At 36.8% G+C, this 25578-nt stretch overlaps 1 protein-coding gene across 5 annotated transcripts; it reads right to left on the bottom strand.

Annotated features, from left to right (window-relative positions):
* Positions 1 to 4443: 4443 nt before the first annotated feature.
* Positions 4444 to 17300, bottom strand: cdc42ep3 (CDC42 effector protein 3). Of its 5 annotated transcripts, XM_088933640.1 has the most exons (3): positions 17027 to 17300; positions 16844 to 16935; positions 4444 to 6810 (listed from the first exon to the last, which is right to left on the bottom strand). In XM_088933640.1, exon 3 carries the CDS (start codon positions 6552 to 6554, stop codon positions 5649 to 5651), a length of 906 nt encoding a protein of 301 aa, XP_088789766.1. In that variant the 5' UTR covers positions 6555 to 6810; positions 16844 to 16935; positions 17027 to 17300; the 3' UTR covers positions 4444 to 5648. The 5 variants fall into 5 exon arrangements, with proteins under 5 accessions (XP_088789766.1, XP_088789762.1, XP_088789767.1 ...); XM_088933636.1 differs by having other exon boundaries at positions 4444 to 6807; positions 16844 to 17300; XM_088933641.1 differs by lacking the exon at positions 16844 to 16935 and having other exon boundaries at positions 16952 to 17300.
* Positions 17301 to 25578: the final 8278 nt, after the last annotated feature.

The following is a 25578-nucleotide window of genomic DNA, read 5'->3' as shown; positions in this document are numbered from 1 at the left end:
TAGTGTCAGTTGACCTTATTGTTTATGCACAAATGCGTTGCTTGATGTGTTTTATGCTCAAAGTATAATTGTGGTTTTTTTGAGCGTTCACATCTGGGTATGGGGCATGGAAGCCGAAACATCTTGAGCTGAGGTTGCTTCAGGTCGAAAGGCCAGCCTGTTCCCTGCGAGGATCGTAAAATAAAAGTGTTATTTTCTCCAGATCTATTAAAAGAACTGCTAAAGAAGTTCTTTTTCTTCCTCCAGGCATCTGGGATGAGTCTGTTAGTTTAAACAACATCAACAAAACCTGTAATTATCGGCATTGCAGTCAGGAATGACCATCTCATATTTTTTTTTTAAGCTTTCGATGCTGGAAATATGGCTAAATAACCGAAGAGGGGTCTGGTTGAATTTTTTTTCATGATTTGTTTATCTTAAGAATTTCAAGTTAATTTAATAAAACTGGGAAGAATCTAATTCCCCTGTTCTGTGCTTTCTAGTTTGTTTTTATATCCCCATGTCCAGTGTTGTATGTGTTGTGAAACATTCCTTCTTATTAACTAAATATGGTATGAATGTTTTCTAAACACTATAATTGATTTATTGTTTTAGTTTAAAAAGTCAGTTCTAATGCATTCCATCAGCAGTTTAATCATATTTACATAAACTATTAAATCATAAGGCAATTAGATTCCCATATGGCAGCATTTTGCCTCTGATGCTCTTACCAACTGTGAAATAGTTTATTTATTACTTCATTGACTGCTGAAGTTAGACATCCATCCCATCTGTTCACTATCAATGTTTCAGACATCTTCCTTTTTCGCACTGACAATCGATTTTAACAGAATCGGTCAGAGAAAATATTTCAATGTTTTTTTACTACAAAAAACTTTCCGTTCTTTTTCTTAACATAAGGCAGCCTTCTGTTAAACTTTCAGTTAATAATAGAACAGGAAAGTTAAGGCTTTGACATTCTTGTTTCAGAAGAGAAAAATCATTCTTGTAAATGAGACTTGAGTTGATAACATTTATTTCACTTACATAGTCTTCCACATACAGTATTTGGCTAAGTCCACTGTTGAGTCTTTCACCATGTTGTTGAAACCTGCATTTGTCTGTTTTTGAAAGCCTACAACAAAAACACAGACCTTCAAATCCACCAGATGCACAAGTTCTTGTTTTCTTCAATATCTGTTGCTCTTCAAAAAGGAGTCATATAAAATGCTGTCACCTCTCTCTCAAAAAATTCTCTTTCATAAAATAAATTTCCTATTTAATGTATATCACTTCTAGTGAAGTTTGAAATTTTAAATCAGCAAATGGAAGGTTTACATCTTGATTGACAATGTTTTGTGTTCTCAAAGTTGAGAAAGTGACTGTTAACTGTATACTGCTATTTTAGGTTTTATTTTTCAATAACACCCAAAGTTAACATCTAAGGTGGCTTGCATGCATAACATTCATCACTGTCACCATCACCCATGACTTTAATTCAAGGTAAAGGATCCAAAGAAAGCAAAGCAAGTGCATTCAGTGAAAGTGACTTGTGGAATGTAACTTTCAGGCTACCTGCCAAAAAACATATTGAGTTCCACAGTAAATACTAAGGGAAATAAAAAGAAGATACATACTGTACATGTACAGTACCTATCCAAGAAACCAAACATTGGCAGAAGGTAAATTATGTGCTTTGTTGTTTTCATGTGTTTTGCCAACAAGCATAATCTAGAAAATGCTGGTTAACCAGACAGTTAATGTCCGCTTCAATAAAATTAAAAAGATAATCCTGAGGATCTATCCTTAAATGCTCCAGGCAAAGGAGATTATAGGGCAGTATCTGATGAAAGTCCATTTGGATCCAATGAACCACAAAACTTGAGTCCACACCCTAATTGCAACACCCTGTTCCCAGACTGCATGTTCACATTTTTAGAACCCTTAAAAAAGCCAGTTTCTGTGTTCAGCCACTTCATTCTCATCCCTAGGCATCTCAGACTGATAGGCACTGCTGCTGGAAATACATCATGCTATACATCAATCAAAACATTTAGGAATATAGAACATTTAGATCTACGAACAGCAGTAATGTACTATTGACAATGAAAAAATCCATATTCTTAACTGAAATCAGGTTGAAATCCACTTTTTCATGCCAGCTTTCTTAATACTGTACATCTGTTGTATAAATAGAATACAAACTTTTGACAAAAAATAATTGATTAATTATAAAATGATAAAATATGAATAAATATTAAAAATCTATAATTTTGCAAAAATAGAATATAAGCAGCCAAAACTCTCTGAAAAAAAATTGAAGATAGGAGCAAATTACCACTTGTCCTAAAGTTCACTTGGGCCCCACAATCCAACACCAAACATCAAAAATGTCTGACTAGCATGGACATCTGTCTCTCAAGCCCTTGAATCGGCAGATTTGAAAATGTTCCTCAAACCAATAAATATGAGTCTGAAATAATCAAAACCATTGACAAAGCCTCTTGGAAACTGATTTTCTTCAATAATGTATCTTCTTTAAGCAAATTTTTAATTAGCTGAAATCATTGTAAAAATGGTATTTAAATGATGGTGCATTTCAGGGTAGAGTAGGGTTAGGGTTACAAGAAGCATTAAATGTTGACTGCAGTTATACTTCTAGTCCTTTACTTTAAATCAGAGTAAAGGAAGTTGACACTTGTGCAATATACAGTACAATAAAAGCAGCCAAAAGTCTCAGAAAAAAAATTCAAGATAGGAGCAAATTATCACTCGTCCCAATGTTGACTTGGGCCCCAGAATCAAGAATTGAGCGTAAAAAATGACTCGGTGGTGTGGGAATGTTAACCCTAACCCTAGCTGGGCTTTCAAATGAGCAATTCTGCAATCAGTCTCTGAAGCCCTCCAATCATGAGACTTGAAAACATTCCTCAAACCAAAAGATTTGAATCTAAAATAATCAAAACCTTTGAAAAAAACTCTTGGAAATTGATCTTCTTCAATAATGTATCTTCTTAAGGCATTTTCAAGTCAGCTGAAAAACCCTTTTTACAGTAGGAGAATGACACAGTCACTTTATCAAAAACTCTGAGTCACTCCGAGTGTTAAATTTATCATGACAATGACAATCTATCAAATCAACTAGAACTACTGTTATTTTATTTTTAATACATTTATAACAGCACTGGCTTTGATATCTCCTACTCACAGTATACTGTATATACAGATGAATTTATTAATTAAGGTGGGTAGCTGTGTCAGCATGCGTAGGCTGCAAAGGAACAAGTAATAGGTTTATTCCACGGCCGAAACGTTGTGTTCTCTTTCTTCTTTTTTTCAGCATGGAATAAACCTATTACTTGTTAATTTATTAATACTTTGTTTTAAACTCCTGGATTACTACTAGTATTTCCAATAGCAGTGTTTCTCCACCTCTATATACAGTAGGTAAAACTGCATACTGTTAACTATTGTTAACTACAGTATTAGTCGGCATTAATCGTAGATTGCCTGACTTCAGCTGGAAGACATGGGACATATATATAGTATATGGGCATATATATAAGACAAACATGATGTCTTAAAATTGAGCAGTGGCTCTGTGGCTAAGGATCTGTGTCTGTGGTTAGAAGGTTGCTGGTTCAAATCCCACAGCTGCCAGAGGAATCCTACTCTGTTGGGCTCCTGAGCAAGACCCCAACTGCTCCAGGGGTGCTGTACAATGGCTGACCCTGTGCTCTGACCCCAGGCTTCTCTCCCTGTCTGTGTATCTCATGGAGAGCAAACTGGGGTATGTGAAAAGATGAATTCCTAATGCAAGAAATTGTAGAGGGTTAATAAAGTGGTTATTATGTGGTATGCATATGCAAATACTGTACAAAACCATTATTAATTGGATTATTATAATATAATAATTATACATACATATTGAACACATAACTAGTATATGAGCAATGAGATGGGAACTTCTTCAACCTCCTGCCCTGCCTACAACTTATCCCAGCCCTTCAGCTGATTTATGACCTTACCACTTGAATTTCCAACCCGTCATGTGGGGAAATTGAAGGGCTTCTCCAGTAGGTCTCATGTCAGTGCTACGGGCAAACAAACAGTGACCTGCCTGTTTGAAATAGAAGCTGCATCCCAAACAAGTTCCTGCTGTTGACAGCTGCAGACGGGAATGCAAAGAATGCTGAAGGAGGGAAAAACAGTCTCCGAAAGCAAAGGAATCTGCCCCGTCTTCAGAGTCTTTACAGAGAGCAAGGATGCCTTGGTCTTTTTTGTTCATTACTGAGCCATTCTCCAGCTTTTGAAACAGAATCTGGTATTTAATTTTTCTTTGTAGTTATAATTTTCTCAGTGTTACTAGAAGATGACTATAGACTATATAAAAACCTCGAATAAAGACATCAGATACAATAATATTCAATATCGATATTATAATATATACGCAGTATGTCAATATTTTTTCTGCTTTAGGATAGTGGTTTGTTTATTAATAGATTAAATACAGTTTTGAAATGTTATATAAAAACCTAAAAAAAATTAAGAACGTATTAGGCAGGACAGTCAACACCCCAGGCACGCAATGTATTTCACCAATACTTTGGAAAGAAAATGTTTCTACCTGTCCTCACCTGTTTCTGTGGTACAGTACAGTAGGTCACCCCTAAATGAGAATACATTTAGTAAGCATACATTTATATACACTGTACGGCAATATTATACAGTACATGTACAGTATATGCAGTAGATTAACATTTGTTTGGTTTTGCTGATGTATCTGCAGTACTGTGTACCCTAAATATCTCTGGATATGAACATTATTTCATTGATTCATACTTGCTTGAGGTTTATTGTTTCACTTTTACATCCTCTTTAACCGTTTTGCAAATGAAACAACATTCTGAAAGGGTCAACACTTAACAATCAAACTTAAAGCAGTTAATCACAGCTGACGGCATGCTTCTTGTGCTGTTGATATATGGCTATTGTCAGAAATGTCCTACATAAAATAATAAATGCATGACTTTTTCATCAATAATGTCTCAGAAATAGCACATATTTTGAATTTGCACTGATAATGAAACTGTCATGATAAATAGAAACATGTGTGAGAGTGCTTATTGTAACACATTTTATTTTAAGGGAGAGACAAAAGTAAATATTCCCTTATAAAAACAATTATTGAGGAGAAAAGTGAATGAAGCTGAAGAACAATCATTAAAAAACAACAGTACAACAACAGAGTGGAAGCTAACAGTATGCCAAACTTCAGCACAAAGTCAAAATGGTACAACATTAGATATACATCTATCACTGGCATAGGCATTGGCACAGGCAATTACACAGAAAACGGAAATGGATAATTTCACCTGCTAAAAATAAAAGGCACTTGTAAAACTGAAAGAAAAAAGTCCACATTATAGTTTTTTTGTAAAAAGTTTTTGTCCGTTTTTTTCAGAATTGGGTGAGGGTATTGAAAAGCATTTTTTTTTTGCAAGCTACGCAAAAAAGATACAAAAGACAGACAATAAGGTAAATGTAAAAAAATGTAAATAAATAGTCTTTCCACTCCTGTATTTTTCCAGTCCACATCTAAAGTGTGTGTTGATATGCCTAAGTCTTTGTGCCCATTGCTTTGTTTGTTTTCCTATACTGCAATTAAATCACTGATTGCCTGTCGTCTTTGTTTTATCCATAACATTAAGAACTTCATCCAAAATGGAAGGTCCCAAATCCAGTTCAAGTGACAGAAGGGAGCCGGTGATCTTTGAAATGGAGTCTCCTGAGCCACTTTTCCCTTTTGTTAGTTTAAACTCAGAGTCGCACAGGCAACTGTCCTCTGCAGTGCTGTCTTTCAACCAATCGGCGTAATATCCAGAAATATCTGAAGAATGAAGAATTGTGCCATTGCCATTAGTGTAACTGCGTGCAGTGTTTTTAAATCCATTATCTCCCATATGTAATTTATCATTTTCAAGTGGATTTGTTTTTTCCTTTATTACTGTTTCCTTTGGCATGTAGGACGAAAGGTTTGGTTTCTGTGCCTTTTCCGTCAAGGGAGTTTGGGTTGAATTAAAAACTTCCATGGAAAGGAGGAGCTCGTTTTCTTCTAATTTCCCCAGTTCTGTTTTTGCTTTGGCCGTGACTGGGGGTTTCTGTACTGGGTCTAAGTGTTCGGGGGTTGAGGTGAATGCCACTGTGGAGAGCAAGGGCAGAGTAAGAGCTTGTGAACCACCAATCGCGGGAAGGGAAATGGCATTTTTTAAAACAGGAGAAGGAGTCTCTACCAATGTGGCATCAGAGGTGCTGTTTGCTCTGAAGAACTCACTGCATGCAACATGCTGTTGAGTAACCGGCTCTTCTTTACCTGGGAGAAGGTCATATTTCCCTTGAAGAAAAGACATGTCTCCAAAGGCATCCTGCTCCCCTCCTTTCCCAATGTGAATGGTATGTCGGAAGTCTCCAAGTGGAGGACTAATCATATCAGGAGACAAGATATCCCTCAACCTGTATTTCTTTCCCTTCTTGCTGTTGGCTGCCTTGAGATAAATGGGCGTCTTGGCCGGCATCCTTAATATGAAGACGTTTTAATAAGAAACTAGTTTGAAATCTTCCAGTGACAGTGCCCTGTGGGTAGATCCTCACATGAAGGTCCTTACTGGCAGCCGTGCTGTCACATTCTTATCACACAATGCCTCTGAAGTCTTGTCAAACCTTTATGCTGGCCAGTTAATCACTCGCTTAAGGGTATTCAGTGCTACGAATAGCCACTCCTTCTGAGTTCAGTCCCATCCGGCATTGAGCTCAAACACATAGGGCAGGCTGCTAGGAAAAGATAGAAATGTTTCATTAATCACCTTTTGTGGTTTGTGTAATCATGCTCAAAAAGAAATTAAACAAACTGGGCATGGTATTGACAGCTCTATGTTGAGAAGTTCATCATTTGTCTACACCATTATACCCTCCAGGCTCTAGAAAACTTTCCAATGCATTAAACCTTAAGCAAAATTTAAACTTTCCTTTTACATCAATACTTTCAATGGGGTGTAGCAAGAGCCATAAAGCATAAGCAGCCTAGTGTCTTTTATGTGTTTGCATGTCATGACTTTCATTACAAGACTTTTGTCAAAAAAAGAGTACTGGCGGTTAGTATGGAAAGTTAGCAAAAAGTTAAACACTAAGCTCTTCAATGTATCCTAACGTAGAAAAAGCTGCTCTACAGACTGAACTACATTTTTTCAAAGACTGCGCAAGAATCCTGTAAATGTCCTGTTTGAGCAAGAGCATGACCACGAGTTGGAGCAAGACTCCCTACTGTATATTCCTCTATACTACACATTCAGAATAATATTGCATTAACTTAATAAACACGAAGGACCCAACGTTACCAAGTCTTGACTTTCGGCTCCTATTATGGTAAAGGTAAACTTGTTACACAATTGTTTATTATTGATTTATAACAACTAATTAGAAACTCAAATTTAGTCAATTAAGTTGGTATTGGTTTTCGACATTAATGCACTGTCTATATGATATGATACTTCTATATACAGTATATAATGAAAATTGCATAGATGCTTTTTGGTGTCACATCTAAAAGATAGCAGATTGTGACCTGTTTTATCACTATGGTGTTTCTAATCTCTTTTCGTATATTGCATCAGCTGTGTTATGAAAACTGCACTTCAGTAAACATACATGGCTAAAACATCCCCATGCTGTTCTCTGATGGCCATATTTGTGCTCACTTGTAGTTGTGTAAAATGGCTTCTGATTTAAAACTAAATGTTTTATAATTTCTCATCAAAATTGTTCAATATATTGGTGTGAGTTTTAAAGACAGCTATCATGCTTATGACATACAATAGAACTATGTTTACAGTTATAGCATCTAGAAACCTCATCTGCTCTTCAGGGCTTTATTGGAGAAAGTCTATAAATTGTCTATGAAGCTCAAACTGCTATTTTTTAAGTTATAATATAAAACAGCTGAATTTAAGATTGGTTAGACCTGGGTGTGTGGCTTATTTGGATAAGTACAATTTCCATGAAATAGGCTGCTACTCACATCCCAGACACAGAGAAAAGTGGAAGGAGTGCATTGCCCTTATATAGGCATATTTACTTTCAAAGGTCTGTAACCAGTGACCCACAGAGATGAAGCATTGCGCTTTCTGAGGTGACCTGGTGCGGAAATGTATGTGAGGCTGACTCTACCAAATATGTATGACTGTGAAAACATTAACATTCTTTTATTGCTAGGCGAAGAAAATCTGAGGTCTCTGTGTTCACCGTGACAGTCTGAGGTAGTTCAAACTCCACAGCTCTCCCTGAAGAATTCAGCTGGGTTTTGAATGTGCTGGATCATGTTGTAAGGATTATATGTTTCTGGGTTTCATTAACAAGGTTGAACTGGACCTTACAATGAGTTGAGAGTTTCATACTTAGAACACAATGTATTGTAGAGAACAAATGTCTTAAGAAAATGTATTTAATTTTGAAATGTATATAAAAAGTGTAATTACAATGTTGTGGTCAATGTGGTCAAGAATATGGATTGCAACACTCCTACTAGACTGGGTGTTTTCAGGTCAAATGGAGGCAACTGAGATTAAATGCTGAGGTTTTAAGACATTTTATATTTTTTTAAAGAAAAACACCAATGAATAAAATGCAAACATGCATCAGAAACCACTTTTCCCAGTGGAAAAAAGCTATGGAATTCATAAACATCTGACCTTACTTTCACTGTATCCAGTTTATGCAAATGAAAATAGGTGCATATGTGCTGAATTAAATTTGCCTTGAGAAATCATATATATTTATAACAGAGTACATACTTGCAGCTGTAAAAATCTTTCAAAATGCATTAATTTAATTGCCTTGATAAGCCCTTGATAAGCCCTAGGAAGCTGCAAAAGAACTACAAGTGAAATAATTGTCTTGACTGGAATGCTGTCAGAGTTATACCTTAGATCAGAATACATTTTAAAACAATGCCAGAAAGCACATGAGAACATGTGAATGTCCTGAGCTGCTGTTTATAAGAGGTAAATGCAATGTGTTTTTTAATTTCTTTTTACCAGTACTGCAAATATTAATATGTTTCCTGTCTCATTAATACAAATGATACAATAAATATTAAAAATCGCAGAACTACAGCATATTTCACGTTATCCATGACACATTTGCAATCCATTGTGTAATGCAGTAAACTCCTATGCTCTGTGTTGTTAGAAAGCAAACTGTGAAACAAAGAGAAATGCTTTTTACAAAGTCTTTTGTTTTATCTTTCAAAATATATACTTTTTTACTTTTTAATCTGCGGAGTAAAGTTCAGCACTGAAAAGGGCTTCATTTTAGACTCCCTGTTCAAATATAACAGCACTCCCACACAATTTGTCTGGGTACCAAGCAACTTGTTTCATCACAATTGTAAAATATTGAGGTCTAGCCATGCAGTTTTCAAGGCTCCAGGGAAGGTTTATTATCTGAACAGACATCAGTGAACTAAAGGCTACAAGGCATCAAAAACTCCCTCAACCAAGAAAGAGGGAGAAACAGCATTTGCTGAGAGATACCCTCTAGTAAGTTTAGTGACAGGCTTTCTTAGACCTTTTTATCAAATTGGACATCTACAGTGCCTTGCGAAAGTATTCGGCCCCCTTGAACTTTTCAACCTTTTGCCACATTTCAGGCTTCAAACATAAAGATATAAATTTTTTATTTTATGTGAAGAATCACCAACAAGTGGGACACAATTGTGAAGTGGAACGAAATCTATTGGATTTTTGAAACTTTTTTAACTAATAAAAAAATGAAAAGTGGGGCGTGCAAAATTATTTGGCCCCCTTGCGTTAATACTTTGTAGAGCCACCTTTTGCTGCGATTACAGCTGCAAGTCGCTTGGGGTATGTCTCTATCAGTTTTGCACATCGAGAGACTGAAATTCTTGCCCATTCTTCCTTGCAAAACAGCTCGAGCTCAGTGAGGTTGGATGGAGAGCGTTTGTGAACAGCAGTTTTCAGCTCTTTCCACAGATTCTCGATTGCATTCAGGTCTGGACTTTGACTTGGCCATTCAAACACCTGGATACGTTTATTTGTGAACCATTCCTTTGTAGATTTTGCTGTATGTTTGGGATCATTGTCTTGTTGGAAGATAAATCTCCGTCCCAGTCTCAGGTCTTTTGCAGACTCCAACAGGTTTTCATCCAGAATGGTCCTGTATTTGGCTGCATCCATCTTCCCCTCAATTGTAACCATCTTCCCTGTCCCTGCTGAAGAAAAGCAGGCCCAAACCATGATGCTGCCACCACCATGTTTGACAGTGGGGATGGTGTGTTGAGGGTGATGAGCTGTGTTGCTTTTACGCCAAACATATCGTTTTGCATTGTGGCCAAAAAGTTCGATTTTGGTTTCATCTGACCAGAGCACCTTCTTCCACATGTTTGGGGTGTCTCCCAGGTGGCTTGTGGCAAACTTTAGACGAGACTTTTTATGGATATCTTTGAGAAATGGCTTTCTTCTTGCCACTCTTCCATAAAGGCCAGATTTGTGCAGTGTAAGACTGATTGTTGTCCTATGGACAGACTCTCCCACCTCAGCTGTAGTTCTCTGCAGTTCATCCAGAGTGATCATGGGCCTCTTGGCTGCATCTCTGATCAGTCTTCTCCTTGTCTGAGCTGAAAGTTTAGAGGGACGGCCAGGTCTTGGTAGATTTGCAGTGGTCTGATACTCCTTCCATTTCAAGATGATCGCTTGCACAGTGCTCCTTGGGATGTTTGAAGCTTGGGAAATCTTTTTGTATCCAAATCCGGCTTTAAACTTCTCCACAACAGTATTACGGACCTGCCTGGTGTGTTCCTTGGTCTTCACGATGCTCTCTGCGTTTTCAACAGAACCTTGAGACTATCACAGAGCAGGTGCATTTATACAGAGACTTGATTACACACAGGTGGATTCTATTTATCACCATCAGTCATTTAGGACAACATTGGATCATTCAGAGATCCTCGCTGAACTTCTGGAGTGAGTTTGCTGCACTGAAAGTAAAGGGGCCGAATAATTTTGCACGCCCCACTTTTCATTTTTTTATTAGTTAAAAAAGTTTCAAAAATCCAATAGATTTCGTTCCACTTCACAATTGTGTCCCACTTGTTGGTGATTCTTCACATAAAATAAAAAATTTATATCTTTATGTTTGAAGCCTGAAATGTGGCAAAAGGTTGAAAAGTTCAAGGGGGCCGAATACTTTCGCAAGGCACTGTATTTTTGAAGAGGTTAAAAGGAAAAGAAAGCAGCCTATTTAAAAAATATCCTTACACCTAGAACATCCTTTTATTTATTTAGATTTTATTTTTCACAGATGATGCACATTATCATTATCTTTTTTAAATGTGGCTGAGCTACACTCACTATAATAAAGCTGAGAAGTGATGAACCACTTCTGCGTAACATTTAAATTTATTTTCTCTCCTTTTCTTTGATATTATGGCAGCACATTTCAGACAATGGGTGGTAGGTGTAGGTGTTCAAACAGAACACACTCAAAATAAAACATTTTCTCATTTTTGTATGTTTGCCTTTAAAATTATATTTCATTGCAATAGTGCTGTATTAATAAAATACAGTATCTAAATTCCTGCAGGACATACTGTATAAGTGCAATACATTCTAGGTTACATTTTCTATTAGTTCTATCCTTGAGTGCTCCTTGATTTCAAGGGTGTGGTATCTAGCAGCATAGCATATTTAAGTCAGCACCTCAGAGTTGAATACACCTATTAAATACTAAATGTGTTTAATACTTAAACAGATTTAAACAATTGGCCACAAATGGGTCCTTTTGTTTTGAATGATGATATGGGAAACAGAAAACAGACTCTGGAGATGTACAGTAAGACGAGTACCCTGAGACATCAGTTATAAATAATCATCATCATCTCCATCATAAAAGCTCAGATTTGAATCTGAGCATTAGGTAGAGAGGCCTTAGAGCCACTGTTAAAGAGGATGATTAACGAGCTGGGCTGCCCAGAGGTCATGCCAGGTAGCTGTGCTTTTGCAGATCATAGCTCCCCCTTTCTGCTTTTCATTTCCTTTCTCATTTATTTTTTAATGTGGCATCTGTGATCACCTTGATGTTCTTCAAGCAGAGGGTCACCTTACTGGATGTGTATATATGACACCAAAGGTGCTGTTTGTCTGCCAGCAGAGACATGCGCTGTGGTTTCTGGTGACTGTGATTTTAAAACAGAAACACAATTCTATATCATCATGCCATCCATTCCATGCATTTTTGTTTCCTTTAATGTTAGCTCAAAAGTCCATGTTTAGTGTAAAGAAGACGATGCAGTGGCAGATTCAGAAATGATTATTTTTATGATTCTTTTCATGTTCAGTCCAGGGTAGTCTTTGAAGCACAGCTGCGATATGCAGATGCCAGATAAGCAGAATTGATCAGGCATTGAGCAGGGAAACAAGGGAAAAAAACATGATAGTTGCAAACCTTGGAAGCTAAAGTCCAGAACGTAAGTTTTCCTCATCATTACTCACCATCGGAGACATTATCCTGCATGACTGCTACACAGCTTCACTTTCTGAGGGATTTAGATTCAGTTTTCCTCAGGACTTAGTGATACTGAAGACTTGTTTTTCTCAGGTGATGGTAGCAGGTAACAGTATAAATTGTGCACGTCTTTAATTTATGTACCTTAAGTTTTTGAATTACAGTCGTTGGATGACATAAAGCTTAGACACTTAGAATGTTCTGGAATATGCACTCATTATATGGGGATACTTTAATATGATTTTTAAATCAGTGCTAGATTCCTTCAACCTCTAACTTCTTTCAAGCTTTTGCACAGTATTGACGGCGCTTGGACCCTGCATTCAGTTCCAGACCTGGGGTGCTATCTGTGTGGAGATTGCATGTTCTGCCTGGGTTCGTGGGGGTTTCCTCCCACAGAACACAAACCTGCTGCTAAGTTAATTGGATCCTAGGAAAATTGGCCCTAGGTGTGTGTGCATGTCTGTCTGTCTCTGCATCTGCCTATGCCCATTGCTTGCTGGAATAGGCCCTGGATCCCCCTCAGCCCTGCATCGGAAGAAGGGCTTAGAAATGGATGGATAGCAAAGATTCTGTCAAAGCAGTAGGAACCATGCATATACCATTTAATACATTATAACTAAATGGGCTTTTTGAAATACTGATTTGATCTTCCATATTCCAGAACAAGCCCCTCATTGGCTAGACTGTAGTGCAGTTTTATTTACAGTAGATGCTGTAAGGGCATTGGAATGCCTGGAATGAAACTAAGGTCTGTTCTAGAATGTTTTAGCATTTGGCTGTTCTATCAATATGACCTGCACCTTCTATAGCAATGCGACTGCTTCTGTTCATACTGGGCCAGTGATATCCCCGGGCAGAATTACTCAACAGGGCAGTCTATTATCAGCATTATTGGGTGTTCTTTTGCCAGAATCACTGGCACAATCTGTAGACAGAATATCAGCATCATTCATTGATCAAATGCCATTTTTATGTGATGATAATCTACTGTTTCTGTAAAAAAGTTTACCTTTAGTAAAGTCTCACAAAGTTTAAACTAATTTGATAATTTTGGAAAACACCCCAGATGGAAAACAAATGGGTCAAAGGCATGTCTTCTGCCTTTGATTTACATTGCTGTGACAACTTCTTTTCCATAAAATATTCTTTTTCAAGTCACAGCTTCTAATTTTCAGGAGATTTGTAAAGAGGGTATGCTTGATGTCCTGGATTATGTTAAAAAAGAGAAATCTGTCTACAGTATCTGCCTGTTTTCTTTATATACCCGTGAGAACTGTTTACAGAAGTGCTCCTGCTTTTGTGTTGAGACTTGATGAGTCTCCAAACAGTGCCAGATCTTCTCATTTTAAAGGAAAGTGCATGCCTCTCACACACCTACAGGATAGTGCTCATTAATTTGATTACTCAGATGACTTTGAGCCTCTGTGTGTGCATTCTTCACAGTTAAACGCCAGATTGAGGGTAATTGCCTGTTACTCAATGTGATTTCTTTCCCCTGTGTCCTGTGGTGGCCATTTCCATGCAGGTGCACCTCACCATTCAACCACAGTCATATTTGTCTGCTTCACTGTGTACCAGTATCTTGGGTGTCCTGCAGTAGAGCTCTTTTTGGAGCTCAGTGCTCAGTGCAGAGGTATTGACTTCTAAGTAAACATTGTTTAACACATTGCTTTTATGTGGGCAGCACAGTTGTGTAGTGGTTAGCATTACTGCCTCACAGCACTGGGACCCTGGGTTCAGTTCCAGACCTGAGGTGCTATCTGTATGGGGTTTGCATGTCCTCCTGTGTTCATGTTTCCTCAGGGTGCACTGGTTTCCTTCCACAGTCTAAAAAAACACATTGGTAGGTAATTTGGCTTCTGCAAAAGTTGGCCCTGGTGTTTGTCTGTGTGTGCCTTGTACTTATTGTTTGCTGGGATTGGCTCTGACTCCCCCACAACTCTTCAGTAAATTGGAAGAAGCAGAGAAAAAACAGATAAACTGATTTCTGGATTTTGTTTGTGTTAATCTTTTGAATTCCCTTCCATGTTCAATATATTTTGGAAGCGTGTCCTCCTGTTGTGGTTTAATTAAAATAGAGCTAGAATTTATTGTTGTAGTGTAATGTGAACATTTGAAGTGAACTTCAGCATGGTCACATTTCCAAGCTTACATACGTTTCTAAAATATATCGATATTTAATTAATCGATGCTATTAAGGTTTTGCTGGATTAATTTTTTATTCACAAATATGTTCATTTAAAAACCTGTCTACCATCATTAATGTCTATATTTGTAACAACATGCATTAAAATCATAATCATTTTTCCTAATTACCAACTATCTTAAGGGAGCTGAATACTATTTACCATATCTAGATATTTAACTCTAAAACTAACTACAACAATGTAATCTAGGTAATAACAGGTAAGCATAGGAGTTATAATGTAAAAGCAACATTTGGTTCTTTTTAATGAAAATCCTGTCATTGAAGGCTCAGATGTCAACTTTTAAAACTATCGTACTAAAATTATTTTTAATTATAGGATACGTATTATCTAAGTTTGCATGTGAACAAAAACAGCCTCCATACCAGCAGGTGACACAGTATTCCCTTTAACAGGGATTTGCTCGACATTAATTTGCCCCTCCAATCATTCATCCTTGAGTTTTTAGTCATTACAAAACTTGTTTCAGTCTCATTTTTCGAATGCTATGAACTGGAGTTGAAAATACCATTCTATTGTGTCCTCATTAAAACCATGCATTCGTACCACTGGGGCATTAGGATATAGATACTGTATGTCATTTTCTAACAGCCTTTAAGAAAGACATTAGCCAACCATCCAAGGTCTGGCATGACACAGGAAATGCTTCAAGCAGTGAGGTCATTCTGGCTTCTGTAAAAGTCTCAACTGCTGCAACCACCAACTGCTTCAAGTGGCCCATGACATTAGGAGCATGTGGCACACACACCCAAAGTGATTTTTAGCTTGGTGTAATGTGAGGCATAGTGATTAGCCAGCTTCCCTCTGATGGGCAATAAACTGATCTGATATATATTGTTTGGGTGTCCTGTGTATTTGAGTGGGGGTGACATGGGTAGGGTGCGTGGTGTGTAGTTGGTCAGCCTTTGCACTCCTGACTGACAGGTCGTGGCTGTTGGTTTGAGAGTCCCTACTGTAGACTATGCCATTGCACCTGTAAACGAGGTACTATACTCCAGCTGCTCCACTTCACCAAGCTGTACAAGTTGGGGCATTGCTAGGGAATCATGCGCACTCTAGTCTGTTTAACACTACAAAACCCAAGGTGAGCTCTGGTCCTTGTATGAACTTTGTTTATTGCATATGTCATTTTTCAATGGATTTAATGTTAGTCTCTCAAAATAATTTACCTGACCCAAAAGATGCAATGGTAGCAGTATAGCTGATACAATATGATTAGCCTTGTAACAACAATATTGCGCATCTGAGCAATTATCTACAAATCCTTTTATTACAGAGGAAGTCTTACAGGGAATAAATTTATGAGCATATCCATGTACAATTCCAGCTCATGTACAGTATTGTAACAACTTTATTTTTGCAGATTCTGTGATCTTATTTTATGTTTCAAAGTACAAGATAGTCATATCCTAATTGTTTTGTCTTTGAGGATATATTAAATAGGATGATGTGCTACTTTATTTTTAAATTCATCAGGATACAGGATGCCTCAAAACCTAGAAATCCTTTTTTCAGCTTTTTGTTAAAGATTAGTCTTTTAACAACATATCTCAGACACATGCAGCCAAAATAATCTCAGCAGTATGCAGTATGTGTGGATAATTTCCAGACATGGCAGTTGTTAAGACAGTCATGACTCAACCTTTGCCAGTCTTTTGAAACCATTTGTTTCATGCCTGAAATTATTTAGGCGGAGAACACTCTTTGTATGGGGTGTCTGTCGGACAAGCATGCCTCACATATCAACAGAACCAGCTGCTTAAAAATTCAGAATTGAATCATGAGCAGAATATCTGGGTCACAGTATTAATAGGCCTGTTAAAAAATATTCGTTCTCTGTTTCTTACTAACCTCAGATATGCCATTTGTTGTATCGTATTTATGCAGAACAAAAAAAAAACTTTAAAAATTACTTTGTTCTTAAGATTTAGATGTATTTCATGTCTTATTGTGCAGATAGACAGATCATTTCACTCCCCTGTATTAGCTGTTTATACTGTATACTAAATACTCCATGCTCAAATGCACAGGTTATTTCACAGATGCAAAGAAGTCTTTAAATAATTGCAGAATCTTACCGTTTCTCATTGCCTCTGATGCCTGCAGTCTTGTTAAAAAGCAGTATACAAGCCTAATGGTTCTCCGTCATGGATTTTGTACTTGTTTCTCCCTAGAGCACAGCATACCTTTTAGTCTGAACCCTTCTCAGGATGATTCAAATATGGTTACAAGACAGCTGGTTTAGGCGTTTTCAGACTCACCCAGAAACAGAAGAATTCAACACCTGTGCAAGTCTGTCACCCACTTCCTTCCAAATTCAGCAGGCAGAACAGAGGATTTCAGATTGTCCCCCACTTCAACTTTTCTTTCACTTCATGAGATACTGATCCAGTTCGTTCAAGAGCTCTTCATTCTAATAGAGCAGGGAGGGTGAATTTGTACAGAACTGAAGAACACGATAAGATTTCTCTGTGCACCACAAAGCACTTCTCTACACCAATGGTGTGATCCACAAACTGCTTGCATATGCTAGCTGGATTTGATAAAAATGAGCTCTGTAAAGCTAGAGGGCAGACAGCAAACACATCTCAGGCTGTGTGGGGCTGTGGGCTGGCCTCTCTCCCCTCCCCTCCCTCTCTGTCTTTCTCTCTCTCTGCTGTCTCTCTATTTCCCTCCAAGATGGAAAAGAAATAAAGCCGGAAAAAAAACTCCCTGCAGACAGGAGCTGTATTAAACAAGATGTGTGTTCTTATGTGTCTTTTAGTAATTCATCAGGTTCTGTACTCCTTTGTCATATGCAAAAAAGGTAGATGTGAGAAAATAAAAGTCTTGAAAAAGCACCTACTGTGCACGCAGAAAGCTTTGCTGAGAGATTTATTTGAATGGTGACAATGTTAATAATTACTATTTTCAAGGTGACAAAACTATCAAGGTTCTCTACCATATTTTCTTCTGGACTCACAAATGTGCAGATATATTACATGTTTTCTTATAGATTAATTTACAGTGTTGACATCTCTACACGTCTTTGAAATCTCAGAAGTGAATCATTCATGTACAGAACATTTGTCGTCAAGCTTTTTCACACTGACACATATAAGAATAGTCCCCATGCATACTTCATACTGCTTTGAAAATGTCTGCCCATGACCTACAAGGTGCTGCAGTTTAAAAAAGAACCATATCTGCTCTTTAACTGTTCATCCTGCTCTGGAAGGGCAGACATACGGTATCAGATCTGAGAAGATTTATACATTACAGGGTCAACAGGAAGGAAAAGCCTGGCATTTTCGAAGCAACACGTTTTATTCTATAGAACTTTTATTGAATATATTCTAACACTCACTGCAGTAGCCTGGTTCGGTAGCCTTAATACATGCAATGAAAACAGACTGAGTAGGACAGTGAAGACAGACAGCAAAGTCATTGGTGGACAACAGCTACAGACATTTGTCAGAGATCTACATCAAATAAATAGTGCAGAAGGCCAGTAATCATCGACTGTCATGTCCACCTCTTGCATAGCAAATACGAGCTCCTGACATCATGGTGTCGATTTACACTCACCAGATTTAAGTGCAATAGGAATAAGTTATTCTTTATTCCCTTACTAATACAGATATTAATATGCTTAATTTGAATAATTGTATATTTTACCATTAGTTGTATATTTTACGTTATTTATACATTTATTTTTTCATCATGCATGTTTCTTATTTGTTAATGTTGTGATAAATGTGTTGTATTACTGTATGTCTTTTACCTGCCTGCAAAGCAAATTTTCCCTCTGGAACAATTAAGGAAGTGAGAGCTGTTACCTGACAGATGGCTGGTAACTTTCCTGATAAGGAATAAGTAGTGATTATTTCCTACTGAGAGGCAGAAATGCAAACACTTTTGGCCCGATGAGCCTTCTTGAGGTGTGAGGGAGAGAGAGGATGGTGGCAGGGATGTGAAGCCCAGGAGAACAAAGAGCAGAGCAGGTGAGAATAGGGACAGCGCAGGTGAGAAAGAGTAAAAACTGAAGGGTGGCTTGGGAAAGAGGTGTGAAACACTGAAATCTGTACATGAATTCAATGGTTTTACAAAAGAAATTAGTCTGTTAGTGAGGGAAGCAGGGAGGTGAGATCCAAGCTTATTTATTATTTTGATTTTTATGTTCTTCTGGAGTAGGAGACCCGAAATCCCTAAAAAAGCACAAAACCATAAGTCGTGGCTGCGGGAGGGAACTTTTGGCTTGATGTTTTCTTGATGCTTCATTATAGTTTGGATTCGACACTAGAATGCATATTTCGTCTTGATAACAAATTGCAATTTGTAAAGAATCAGTTTGATTTTTTTTAATTATAGTTTTTATATTTATCATGTTGTAATTTAAATAAACATAATAAATAAATACACAACATGCTCAGCATCTGAAGAAAATAGAAGGATTGTCGAAAATAGATAAATAATGATATTTTAAATAGGTCCATTGAAGATCTTTGGAAACTATAGGATGCAGAATTTCTGCAGAAGAGGTTTAACTCATTGGTTATTGATTGCTGTATTTTATTTAATTGTACATCAAATAAATCCAGATGTTTGGAGGGTCTATCAGGATGTACAAATGTTTATTTTTGACTGATTTTAAACAAATAATAAAACCCCATTTTTAGAAAAACATTCTTTAAATAGCTTTTGAGTTATCATATATTTCTGCCAAAAAAGCTTAATTAGATCTGTTTTCAGAGTTTAAATATAAGCCCTTTCATGGAAAATGTACTTTCCAACAGAGGTTGTGAGCAAGAAAATGTGGGAAAAAATACTATTCAGGAAAGAACTTTAGGGTGGAACTGTAGCTATAATTACATATCTGATTCAGGTATTGTTAATCCTTCCCTATCAGTCAAGATTTACTTGGAAAATACTCTAACTGGTGTAAAAAAGCTTCAGGGTAGGTGGGTATGCTCCCTCAGGGTGAATTTTTAAGACAAAATTAATTCATAGCTGAGACTATAATCCAAGCACTTTGGCTGGAAAGACACAATTTCAATATTTGGCTGCAATCAAACAGGCCTCTGCATATATTTCACCTCAATGAAAATAGCCCTTACAGGGCAGCAGGAAAATACCTCATCACAGTAAGAGCTACGCAACTTTATCATAAAAGGTCTGTTGTGTATAAAGTAATATAAAGTCAGGCGTTTTGCTTTCATTTCAATTTGTGGCTACAGGCGAGTAATTCATGTCATAAATAAAAAAAGAAAACTTCTGTACTGAATGGATTTTGCTCTGACAGTAAATCTTGATAGTAAATCTAGTTCTACTCCAGCATGAATTTAAAATCTCTGTTTTTACAATTTATGATTGATTGTACCAGCTTTTTGTAGTATGCTCCAAAATGGAGTTGATGCATCATTTAAATTAATATTTTTAAATACCTAGTTAAACACTGTAAAATGTCTGTAGAAGAAATGATATTACAGACAGCATTTTAATCAGGTTTGCATTTTGCAGAATTCTGAATTACTGTCTAAAGCCCATCATCAATTTCCCAAATCAGAAAGAAATTGCTGCTGACAAAAATATAAAATATAATTCTAAGTAAAATCTGAGTTTTTCTTCAGCATCCCTTTAACAGGTGTCTCTAAGTGCTAGAACTCATTAAAACAATTAAAAATTGTGGAAGTATAATATTTTGAGAAACTAGCTATAATGTGGAAACACCAGATTTCTTTAACTGCTACTGTATTATAAAATATGTGATGGAATAGTATTATCTTTTGTGGCATACCTTTATATTTATGACATAACTAAAAGCAATGCATTAGACAATGTACTTTCACTACTTTTACTACACTGTGGTTATGCAAACAGTTGATTATTGTTGGTTTTGAACATTTTTTATATCCTTGATGCATGTAGGATTAAGTCATAAAGTAAATCTTCAAAATAACAATCCTTAGATTTTGACAAATCAAACACTGACTCACTTCATCAGTTTTCTTCACGCGGACAAGCACATATATACTTATAAATCCATTCTTAGAACAGCAAGAATAACGTCATTGCACTGAAGTCCATTTTCTTACCACTTTCATTCCAGTGAGTTTCGCACAATGACACAGCAGTTAGTTTGTATTAGCTCATTAACATGTTGAGTCTGCTGGAGGAGAGGAGAACAAGAGAATAGTGTCGTTGTAAAAGATGCTTACTGTATATGGATCTCTCACGACAAGCAAGCTTGCAGTTCCCACACAGAAACCATTTCTGGACTCTTTACAGTACATGAACCCCGAAAATGTAAGAACAAATCTCACCTTCATAGACCTCATTGTTCTTGAGACCAATAACAATTCTATGGATTCTATGGAATTCTATTTTGTATTCAGTATCCCTATATTAAGCATTGTTTTAATTTATATTAATTTATTTTTTGCGAAGTTCGATCCTTTCTTTGTATTTACATCTCCTCTATTCATGTTTTTAAGAGAAATTTGTGGTTAGGAGGCAAGGGTGTTATGTTGATATTTTCTGTCTACAATCAACAGTCTTACAGTACTTCCCTGAAGTAAGTGAATGATAGAATCCAGAAAGTATTATAAGTGCATTGCCAAACTACATTTAAAGGTTTCTTCAGGATATGATTTTAACATAACATTTTTCTTCAAATTGCTAAAATAGTATTCTTTTTCAAAGTCTTTCTGTGGAAAAAGACCTGTATCTTCAACAAGATCAGTCTGTCCACTGTTCCAACACGCTGACTTTCTTCTAAATATTAATTCGTCATATTACACCAGTTCATTTATGTTTTCAGATTAAAGAACAGTGTAGTGAAAAAAATTCCAGATGTCATTATCTTAGATCCTCAGTGCCATACATACATATTTAACCCAATATTTTCCTTCAAATGGAAAATATCACATTTTCAAAAATCACATTAGTATGAATTAACTTGTGTGTTTTTTATGAATAATATTCTGTATCAGACAAAAACTACGGACAAATATATAATTGTGCTGCATTATTTAAAAGGAAGTAAACTGGGTTGGGCATAATGTAGTAACAAGGTGAGTAGCTTTTAGGCTGCATACGCTGTAAGAGAGATCAAGGTGTTTTACAGACTAACCCCTGCACAAATCTTTCATCTGTGAAATCTAAACACTGAAATTCTGTATTTTCAAAGACCTTGAATGTACAAACAAATGAAAACACATTGGAGATATTAAGAATTCACAAAGCAAATACTGTGTTTTAGGAACTTTTCTGTGCTCTCATGAAAGGTGTGTGGTGCTCTTTGAGCACAACAGAAATCACAAAACCTTAGGAGATTGTTTGGATTGGTGAGGTTTTACGTCAGGTAGTGAACATAAAAGAACTAGCCAGGTGGGTCATGAATTGTTTTCATAATTACAAGCATGCTTGTAACCTCAAATAGCTGTCATGCCACGTACAGTATGCTATGCACCACATATGTTTCCCTTTCAGAAATAATGTTGTCTGCCTTCAGGGTAGACTAAAGTCAAAGACAATAAGCACTATACTTGGTGAATGTGAGCTCTTCTTACGCTATCCCAGGGTATAAAGCAGTGAAGTGGAAATACGGCACATGTAAAATACTGTAGATGGATATAGTTAATCACATCACAAAGGACAGTGTTATTGGTAATTGAAATTAACAATTTATTGTTGGAGTCCTGAAAATGAGTTAATTTTTGAGTTATATGAGTTATTAGTTATAATTGCTTATTATCACGACAGTTTCTAAATTCATATGTTCTCATTAAAAGGGATAACACACCTTCTCCACTTCTTTTTAGAACCTGAGTTTCACTGGTACCAGATTTTCTCTTTTAATCAGAGCTCTGGCATCCTGGTAACCAGCCACAAAACTTCCTAAAAATGTTACTTAGACTTTATATTACAGAGTGAAGATAAACAAGTGGTTGAATTGTTTCAGCTAGCAGTTTGTGAAGTCAGTGAAGATATCACTACTGAGGATATTATTGAACTTTTTTTTATTTATTTTTTATTTCTGCTTAAAATATGGGTGGCAGTCAGTAGAACTCTGAGTTTAGTAGTCCAAAAACTAGCAGTGTTCCAATACTTAACTGAGGAATAATTTATCATTTTAATTATTGTAACTCAGTGATCTGCCTTAAAATACTTTATAAAAAAACCCTTATTTATTTGTTGAATAAAAACTGCCACTTCCCAGACAGCAGTGAATTCCACCAGACTAAAAGATCACGTTTTCTGCACTGGGTGACTACTGTTTATAGGTTCCAAGGAGGTTTATAGGTTCCAAGGAGGTTTTCTGCAACACGCTGAGTAACACTAAACCCTGGTACACTAGACTACACTAGAGTTGCAAAATTAAATAACTTGCACATTAATTTGAGGAGGCAGCAGAAGTTATGGATGCAGTAGATTATAATAGAAAATAGAATGAACACAATCACTTCCTTGAAGATGGTGCTGTGGCAGTAATTGTGTTGTTGTGTTCTTATGCCTGTTGATATTTCTCCCAATCTGCCTTCCAGAAGTCCAAATTGTTCACAAAAGGCTGAATGCATTGTGGATGAACAGTGGCCTGTGATGGCTATTAAGAATATGGCAATTGGACTTGGCAATTTGCTGATTGTGATTACATTATGCAGCCCTGACATAGATCCAGAGAGTAGTCAGTTAACCAGCTAGCAGCTGGAAAGTTCTGAGTTGTTTACGGTAGCAGATAAGGACAAGATCTTGTCTCAGAACCAAAAATAAAGTAAAATAATGCTAAAAGCTGAAAATCGCATGAAAAATTAATCATAGTAAATTTTTATGAAGGATAGTTAACTGATAATACAGCAAGCCTGTTGTGGATTTTTTGAACACTGAAACTTTATATGGGTATTTATACATTATGTTTTTAAAGAGTTAATATTTTCCACACACTGGAACTGAGTACCTATAACCCCTTTAGCTTGGTTTGTTATTTTCTATAAAAACAACGTCTACATTTAGTGCTTCAAAGTTTATATGGCTTGAATTGGCACGGATAACAAACCAGTATACTTGAATATTTTTGTATATTTTTAATTGTACAGTCTCTGTTATCTGACTTAAAACAACAAACTACAATCCCACTGGGACTTTATAAGTCAGCCCTGTCTGAAACTCCCCAGATCCAAGTTTATCAGTTCAAGGCCAGTAAATAACATTCCAGGGACAGAATAAAATTGTCACAAGGAAATGAAAATGCTCCCAGTGAAACATTTAACTTCAGTTAATAACTTATTTGTGATCTCTTACACAAAATAAATAGCATTTCCCTACTCTGGCACCAGTGGCATACAAAGATACACTGCATGAAGTGGTACACCCAAAGCAGATATAAGCATACTGCTGGCAAACATCTACAAAAACCTACCTTGGGTTCTGAGATTTTATGATATTTGTGTGGTTGCACAGCTTAAATAAAAATGGAGTGTTTTTGTACACCGTTCCTTCATTGTGAAATGCAACATTTGTTTTCTTGGCTATTTAAGAAATCTTGTAAATTATTTAATAATCCGTATGAAATAACTAGAATAAAGATGAATGTTTTCCTCTGCTTCTTTGGTGCTTCTTCATTTATTAGCATGTGTTTTCAATATGTACTTTCATGCATAAAACATGTGTTTTTAATGTGATAGAGTGATGGCTTTAGAATTCAAAAGGCAATGATGCTTCAGCATAGGATTAATCAGTGACATTCAGAACTTCAGAAAAACATCCTCACAAGAGATTTGGAGTCAACAACCCATCTGTTGCAACTTGCTACAGTAGGTGTGTGGGGAAAATAGCATATTTTAGGAACACCCGCTATGTGCTTGTAAGTCTGCAGTACCTCCTTGGCCTTCCACACACTCAAAAAAAATTACAGTCTTCTTCAGAAATCCCAGGTCAAGGCAAAACTAAACAGCACTTGGAACAGAGCACATGCCACAAATGTTTTAATACCAATCGAGTGCAGCAGCCTGTCAGAAGTCTTTTCATGAAAATTAAAACAATTCAGAATGAGAGTAACCAGACCCTTCTGTTCAATGGCTCTTCTGGTCACACACCACATTAAGACTGATTCAGATATTTCCTTTCTCACCACTATTGGACTGTAGCAGCCTATTAGTATGAACAAGACTTGAACAGGCCTTGGCAAAATTAAATATATCTGATTAATTGCCTTAGATGCAGTGTAATCCCTGTATTAGCAATAGATTTAGCCTGATCCTACCCAGATACAGTACAAAAGTAGAAAGACTTCAACTCTGAGGTTGCAAAAGAGCTGTTTTTAATACACAGGGGTATATTATTCTAGAGGTATAATCTCTTCCACCCCCATGTAAAAGATTCTTCATTCTTCTTTAGTTTTAATTTTGAGCAGTTTACCACTATGATGCGTAATCCTTTGAGCAGGACCATAACTAGAAAGCTGAAGTCTCCAGCAGCATTGCAGATGTACACATGGTATCAGATCAAAGAGCATTTATGCTTCTCTCATGTGGTTTAAATTTGTCCTTGTGGGAGAGGGGGCATGGGGTGGCCTATCCTTTGGGACAAGCACTCGTATCACATCAGCACAATAAATCTTGGCAGCAAGCACAGTAAGACAGGATGATCAGAGCCTCATAGGTGTCACAAAACGTAGCTTCCATAAGCATTAGTACAGACATAAAAAAGGCGATCAGAAAGTAACATTATTTTACAAAGGGGGTTATTTCAGTGGGGCGTTGCGGTGGCTGCCAGTTTGTATCCCATGGCAGGTAGAGGAATCCTACTCCGTTAAGCCCCTGAGTAAGGCCCTTAA

This window comes from Atractosteus spatula, chromosome 15, assembly GCF_055471065.1.
Source record: "Atractosteus spatula isolate fAtrSpa1 chromosome 15, fAtrSpa1.hap1, whole genome shotgun sequence".
NCBI lineage: Eukaryota > Metazoa > Chordata > Actinopteri > Semionotiformes > Lepisosteidae > Atractosteus > Atractosteus spatula.
This window is presented reverse-complemented; position numbering and strand designations above follow the sequence as displayed.

Coding starts and splice junctions, on each gene's coding strand:
- cdc42ep3 (XM_088933636.1), bottom strand. CDS start 6,554: ATGCCGGCCAAGACGCCCATTTATCTCAAGGCAGCCAACAGCAAGAAG.